Source organism: Rhinichthys klamathensis, unplaced genomic scaffold (genome assembly GCF_029890125.1).
Source record: "Rhinichthys klamathensis goyatoka isolate OS25496 unplaced genomic scaffold, OSU_Roscu_1.1 h1tg000827l_1, whole genome shotgun sequence".
Classification (NCBI taxonomy): domain Eukaryota; kingdom Metazoa; phylum Chordata; class Actinopteri; order Cypriniformes; family Leuciscidae; genus Rhinichthys; species Rhinichthys klamathensis.
In genome coordinates this window covers 213,466-221,520 of record NW_026607209.1, presented here as the reverse complement: position 1 = coordinate 221,520, position 8,055 = coordinate 213,466, and the positions used below count along the sequence as shown (strand labels likewise).

The following is an 8,055-nucleotide window of genomic DNA, read 5'->3' as shown; positions in this document are numbered from 1 at the left end:
AGCAACTTCAATAAAGTACAGATGTACACTTCAGTACTTCACACTACTGGAAATTGAAAAAATACAGGGGCTATGTAAGAAAACATTTTCAGCATTATATTCACATGTTGGCGATATAAAAACATAAAAAAGCACCAGAGTCATTACTTTAATGCTGTCTCACTAGCTAAAATAACAAATATAAGACTAATCTTAATATGATTTTCTCTCATCAGTGGTGTTCAATATTGTCCTTCATTAAAGCAATAAGCCATAAAACGTAGTGTGTTACAGTGATTTTACTACTGGTACTACAGTGATTTTTCTTTGGCAAGCCGAGTATCTAAAACTCTCTGAAATGGCAGCAACAGAGTGTTTATTAAATATTTTAGCTAATGTGTTTATGCATTATACTCACAATAAGATTGTAGTATTCTCAGCTTTATTCCACAGATTTTCCCCCAGAACCAACACAGAAAAATGCCATTACCTTGGAAGACATTGGTTTCGAGTGTAAGTAATGTTGGGGAGCGAGTGGCCACTTACCTACTGGCCCTCAAATTAATCGACCATCTACATGGAGAAGCAGAGCCACATCAATCCTTGTGAAACATAAACCTTTCGACGATTTCTGGCAGCTGAAGGAAAGAGATACATGGCAGACGCTCCTTGCCCATGATCTTCCGGATTCTAATGCGGCACAGGTCCATCAATCTCCTCGGGTTTCCTGTGTTAGAAAGCAATATTAGTGAGCACAGGTAATAGCAGTGCTCAGTGCACTTTAAATATAAAACTTGTTGTATAATATCAAGGAAATGCAATTACCCTGCTTATTTGTTTATTGTAGATGCCTTTTTGTTACACATATTTATCCAATGTATTGAAAATAATGCATCGCTTACAATGTTATTTATTTTTCTTTCTAAGAAATGCCTTATACTGTATTGGCAGAGTCAACAGTAAATGTTAGTTATGAATGTGTGTGCGCCTACCCATGAGAGGGAGGAGCAGAAGTGTGTGTGTTTATGTGTGTGCTCAATGACACAAAAGACTGTGGTTCTACTGTGGTTCATCCCCCAGAACTTTAAAAGGAAATCAGCCATCTTGGTTGAGTTTTCTGGTGTTCAAGGACATGCAAATGTGGACAGTTTACACCTGCGAGGCCTTGAGAAGGTTCTTGGAAACTTTGGGAAACTTACAACTTCAACAATCAAGAAGATTAGTACCTAACTTCAGTGGCACACAACAGAAGTATAAAAGACTGAAGAGTTGATCGCTCGCCTCTTAGGATACTGATACGTCATACTGACGCCTAGAAGACCAGAGCTGAGGACAAGAAACCCAGAGCTGACTACAATATGAGTACTTTATACTTTAATGATGAAGTATTATGTGCCTTTACATTTTTGCATATTATAAAAAGAAAAGTAACTAATTAAAAGAAATTGAATTGATTACAAAAACTGCCTACCGAGGCTTTGCTCTATAGTGTTTTTAGTGTGACCCATCAATAACATGACATCATCTACACAACTTACTTTTGGCCTCCTGGAAGATTTGAAGGGCTTCAGCGTTGACCTTTAAGCGAACCATGCTGTCAGGATCGAGCTTGTACCAGGGGACCAGATACGGGTCAGCGCCATGGTCCAACAGCAAGCAAACAAAGGCGGGTTCGCATCCGAGTTTCAGAACTGCATCCAGCATACAGGAGGCCCGGCCCCTGACCAGCGCTTCCCTGTTCACGGGGCCATTGTAGTTGTAGTTTGGGTTGGCCCCGGCATTCAGAAGCATCTGGAAGCAGGGGAAGTGGTGGTAAACAGCGCTGATGAACAGTGGACAGACTGCCAGAGTTGCCAAAGTGTGGGTGCCGTACATAGCCCTCTGTTCCAGTCGATGGTCAATGTCAACATCAGCATTGAACCTGTGTGTATTACAGGCCACATACAGACTAATGAACTACATTCAGTCAGAACTAAACTCCCAATAAAGCTGTTCTCATTTACATATTTGTTTTGTTGAACGAGTGCAGTCATATTCCAAACTGCTGCTTGGCACTGCTAACATTTTGATTTATAATTGCAACGTCGTCTGACAAAATCACCATGGACATACTGCAAGTTAAAGACAATGTCTGTGATTTCAGACATATTTGTATTTACATAACTATATTTACAAGTAAAATGATAACAAGAGAACAGAGAGAACGTCCGAGGCGACATCATTGTTTTGTTTGTTTGTTAAATGCCCCAAAAATTGCCCAAATATATATTATAATGGGCACGCCAGTCATTTCCTGCCAGTATTGAGAATCGAAAGCGCAACCTTTGGGTTACCAGTCTGACTCTCTAGCCATTAGGCCACGACTGCACATTCAAATTAGTCACTCAGTAATGGCAGAGTTTGCAAGATATATCATTTGTTAAGCGATCCTACCTGATCAGCTCTCTTAGGATGTCCACTCGGCCCACTTGTGCAGCGTTGTATATAGGTGTGCTTCGGTGATGCCTGCTGCCGTTCGGATCAGCACCAGCTCTCAGAAGGATCTTCACACAGTCCAGGTGTCCATTAACCACAGCCACGAACATAGGAGTCTGACCCTTCACATCCACCAGGTCCACTCCAGCTCCGTGAGAGATCAGGAACTCCACGCATGTGCTGTGACCCATCATGGCAGCAATACGCAGGGGAGTGCAGGGTACCAAACCACATGACCAAATCAACTTCTCGTTGATTCGCCTAAAAAGGAATTCAGTGTTACACATTTCAGCTAACACAATCTAATATTTTGTGTTAACATAATTAAGCAACCCAGATCACCATTTGAATTGGACAAGAACATGCATTTGGCAGAAGCTTTAATCCAAAGCGATGGTTTGTGAGCAGTGCTGCAAACTACTCTTAATGGAAAGCATTTAACGCCTGCTAGAAAAGTCTTTTAAATGTCGCTAGATGACGACATGTGCTAATTAGCATATTCATTACGTTGATCTAATACGTCATCACTTAGTATTTGCATTCTGCCTAATGTCAGCATTTTACTTTTGTTCCCTTCTCTCTTGCACTCTATGCTCACACACAGTATATTAATATAGCCAAATAAAGCCCAATAAAGCTGTTCATATGTACATATTTTTCTGTTTCTGCTGTCAGACAATGGAATGAGTATGAAATAGACTATATGCAATCACTTTCTGCCTATCTGCAATGCTAAAATCCTGATTTAAAATTGCGACATCATCTGGCAAAATCACCATACATATACTGCGAGTTAAAGAAAATGGCTGTGTTGTGATTTCAGCTATATTTACATGTAAAACGATAACGAGAGAACAGAGAGAATGTTAGAAGTGACAGAATGTCTCTTATTTTTTTATTTTGTTTGTTAGTTAATTTTTTTTTGTGAAAAATTGCCAAATATATTTAAATATAGCCAAAGTATCTCAATGTCGAAGAACAATAATAAAAGTCGCTGCAACAATAAGAAATAATGAAATATCGCAAAATATTTTTTCGTGCGTAAATTATCTCTCAATAAATATAATAAACTCAGAATACATTTTTATGTTAGATTTTTTTTTTCAAATTTGTTTATTTTTGTACGCTACACGGAGCTTTGGTAAAGAGTTAAGTCGCCATTGTATGTGGGCCCTAATTAAAGCAAACCATTGTGTAGGTTTTCTTTTTACAGAAGAAAAGATCTAATACTACTTCCATTTCGCTGTTTCGTCATGACTGACTGACTGACTGACTGACTGACTGACTGACTGAATGAATGAAATTTCACTGTTTGAAGCTGTCTTCTTGTAGTAGGGTCTTGAGAGTGTCTAGATCTCCCAAATGGGCAGCATTGTGTAGACGCATGTCCTCACTCGGTTCCAGAGGCCTGTCGCCGAATTGCTCCTGGAGCCATTCCCTCAGGTTACGACCTAGCAGAGACCAGATCAATAAATGAAGATAGATCTGTATGATAGGCGTATGTGTAGTTGTTGAAAAGCTTCTTAGAAACACTATGAAGATATTTTAAGCTCACCCTATGGACAGATTCCTTTAAAGTAAATTCTCACATTTGTATCTGTAGCCTAAGTGCCTCACATTTAACTCATACAGAGTAATTATAAGATTGTTTATCAATACTGAAATAAATGAAAGCTCGTTTCCGCCACAGAATAAAACATTTGAAAAGATAATTGGAACTTTTTATCTCACAAGTGCGAGTTTATATCTCGCAATTCTGACTTCTTTTCCCAGAATTGTGAGATATAAAGTCCAATTTGGAGGAAAACATTCTTGTCACAATTGCGACTTTTTATTAGCCTGGCATGCCAGACCTACATCAAGATGTTAGGTCTGGGAACTCTCCAATGACATGCCTCAATCCGAGGGGCGGGATAAACGGTTACCTTTCAAAATCCCTCTGCACGCAATAGGATAGCGCTACAACCAACCAGAGCAACGAACGGTTGTGGATGAGTGAGTCCCATGCATTTTTCCACCAGCGGAGCTAATTGATATATTAAACTTTTGCCGTATCAGGTCGGCAAAACTCCGAACACATCTTCCTTTTTTAAGAATGACTTAAGTGACGTTCTCTTAACTCCAAGTCCTCCAGAGTCGCGGCCAAAGCCGATTCGAAAGACCGCTGCATCTTCATTGTTTTCAAGTAGCAGGGAAATCACCTATGGAAATCACGCGGAACGTCATGAACTGTGCCGTCATTGTGTTAAGCCCGCCCGCCGACTCTATACACGATGTGATTGGCCCGACCAGTTTTTGGTTTTTCCAGCTCAAAAGCCTATGGAGAGTTGCTAGACCACACTGGCTGCGAAATAATTTTCGCTGCCGCTAGGGTGAGTCTAGATTTCTAGCCTAACTTTTTATCTCACAATAGGCTTTATGCACAGCTTCACTACTTCCTGAACTTCAGCCAGCCCTTTGTTTCCTGTCTGTCATTATAGACTAGAGGGTATGCGCATGACGTCACCGTCGGCCGGAGTGAATGCGGTCACGCCCACAAGTGGCAAAAAGACTGAGCGGCAGCATTTGTTTTCAGCGTGAATGCCGTGAAAATCACACAAAACACATCTAAAACGGGAAAGAGCTTTGCGATTGACTGTACAACTAGATTTGACCAGAAATCTGAGGTACTGTATATTTTTACAGACTGCAAAAAGCTACAGAACAGACTATATTCTGCATAATTGGATGTTTTTAAATAAACACTGACAAAAAACTATACAAGTTTTAGGGCTGGACGATATGATGATATACAGTATAACATTAATGTAAGTGATCACTCGGATTTAGACCTATCTATATTGTATTTATATAAAACGTTTACAGGCAAATTGTCTTCATTTATTTCCCCGGCGTCGAAATCAGGCACATATAAATGTCAGGAAACACGATTCCTGGCTGCATGTCAATATCCATGGATCACTGGATCTTTGATAAGTTGTAAGGAACACTATATCGAGTCCAACTTTTAGTTTAAACTGATAATAGTTTGTTTTACTCGCGTTAACGCAGTTTCCCCTATTAACTCCAGTCACGCAGCAGCTCTTCTGCCACTTAGTCAGTCCCGCTGAGGGGGGCGTGTTCAGGCGGGGAAGTGACGTTAATGCATTCCCTCTATTGGACAAACTGATTAATCCAGGTGTGCCTGGCCTCAGTAACAATAATCAGGCACACCTGGATTAATCAGTTTGTCCAATAATGACAGACAGGAAACAAAGGGCTGGCTGAAGTTCAGGAAGTAGTGAAGCTGTGCATAAAGCCAATTCTGACTCCATAACACACAATTGCAACTTTATCTCATGCAATTGTGACTTTATAGCTCGCAACTGTGACTTTAAATCACGCAATTCTGACATTATAACACGCAAATCTGACTATATCACGCAATTCTGCAGTTTATAATTCGCAATTGCAAGTTTTTAATCACGCAATTCTGAGATAAAAGGAATTGCGAGATGTAACTCAATTGCAAGAACAAAAAGTCCGAATTTTGAGATAAAAGTCACAATTATCTTCTTTTTTTTTTTAAATTCTGTGGTGGAAACAAGCTTCCATAAAAATGGCTTTCATCCAGATATTTGAAAATGTCTTGCATTACTATATCTGTCAAACAACCCCTCAATCTTCCGGAATAAATTGAAAACGGCCGCTCTGCTCCTGTCAGTGGACACGCTCGTCACCATGCTCGTCACTCCACGTTCGACATCAGCCATGCCTCTCGCGATGTTTGCTTTATCGCACACGAAGTAAACAGCACTTTTGAATTAGACGTAATAACCAGAAACGTTTTCCAATGGTTATGGTCAAATGGGTACATTGACCGTAGTTTCAGCAATATACGTGAATATCTTTCACTTGGGTGTGTAAGAGGCTTTTCAACAATTATGGCTTACACAGTCCATAGATCTGCATTGAACATAATGGAGTATTAAACAGCTGAAAAACTTATGTTCATTCTTATATAAATGTTTAGAATAAGTCAGTCATTCGGATCAGAGGTAACTTACAATCACATACCAGCTGTGTTTGGGCGCTCAACATTCTCTCTATCAGCCATCATGTCCTGTCAGTCTACTTCAAAATAATGTCATAAACCACAACCAATGACTAAAACTATCGTGAACGTCTTTCTCTTGATGTTGTTTTTAGCAGCAGCATGGACTCATAACTGCATCACTGTAAGAGCTTCTCTGATTGGCTGACTCGCAGTTGTCTGGCTCAGGCTCATCTGGTCTTAAGGTGGACTGATACATGAGGATCTTTAAATAGCCTACTTATCTAATGCTTTAATACAAAGTGTGACTTAAAATTGATAATTAGACAACCAAAATCAATTTATTATCCCAGAGACACCAATATACGCAAGTATGCTACCAAAAATATGAATTACAAGCATTATAAAATGGCAGTTAAAGCATATAAACACTATGCCATTTCCATTAGAGTAAATGCTAGTAACAGAGGTCTTAATTATTTTATTTATTATTTTCCACCAAGATGTCTTTACTGTAATATAGCCATATATTTTATATTGAGGATATTTGCAATTTCCATTATTTTATATGGGGATTGTCATTACTGTAGTCGTCAGTAGCCCCCCCTTGTATTACATTAAAGTAGTACTGCTACATTTAAATCAGCTTTAATTAAAGGCAGTACCACATATACCATGTGAATAATGAGCATTAACATTAATCTAGCTTTCTGAACCTGAACATGTTTTTGACAGTTTTCCTGAGATTCACACATACACTCACTGACCTTCTGCTCGTTGACTCAGAGACCCGAGGAGAGTTCAGTCCAGTGCGGTGTGGACCAAAGCTTGAATCTCTGTAACTGTGGTAGGTGACTTGAGCCGGTCATTGTTGGAAGTTTATTCTGAAGAGCCGCAGACGCATGCCGTATTGCTGCCTGACGACAGCTGAAGCATGTACGCTGGCCTACGGGCTTTAAAAATAAACAGCGAGCCTGATGGCCCCATGTGTCTCTGAAGAGAACTGGACCGTAGGGACCTACAACGCACAACTTTCTAAACACAAGCTACTCTGTGCAGGAAAATAGGAGACATCAGTCAGAGGGCTTTCTCGTTCAGCTCACACTGTTGAAATCTCATAATTATACAACAGATTTGGGCTGAAATATGCCTATTAATACAACAGCTTTGACACATTTTAATTGTTTTTTTTTTTTTTTACTAAAATGTGAACCTTGCATGTGCAAAATTTGCTACACAATAACTAGCCATTGGATTGCTATGGGGTTGCCAATGTGTTCTGGGTGGTTTTACCATGTTGCTTTACCATTGCTAGGGCTTTTGGGTAATTTTCAGCATGAAGCTATGTAGCTAAGGTGTTCTTAGTGTTTTTTTTAGGATTGCTATGTGGTTGCTTGTGTAACACCTCCGGTTCTGAGTTTCTGGCATGGGAGTCGGACGCGCTAACAAGGCTAACAGGCTAGTCTCTAGCATCAGTGACAATTAGTTCGCCTCTTGAGGCCAGGGGAGTGAGGGTTACCTTTACAGCTCTTAATAGCTGGCTTCTGTTACACTCACCCCCTAAACCT

General features: G+C 39.9%; 1 protein-coding gene across 1 annotated transcript; it reads right to left on the bottom strand.

Moving 5' to 3' along the window:
• Window positions 1-82: 82 nt before the first annotated feature.
• On the bottom strand, window positions 83-6,677 carry asb1 (ankyrin repeat and SOCS box containing 1). The gene is made up of 5 exons (XM_056243691.1): window positions 6,511-6,677; window positions 3,764-3,905; window positions 2,413-2,715; window positions 1,518-1,900; window positions 83-706 (listed from the first exon to the last, which is right to left on the bottom strand). Exons 1-5 carry the CDS (start codon window positions 6,551-6,553, stop codon window positions 576-578), a joined length of 1,002 nt encoding a protein of 333 aa, XP_056099666.1. The 5' UTR covers window positions 6,554-6,677; the 3' UTR covers window positions 83-575.
• Between the last annotated feature and the right edge of the window lie 1,378 nt (window positions 6,678-8,055).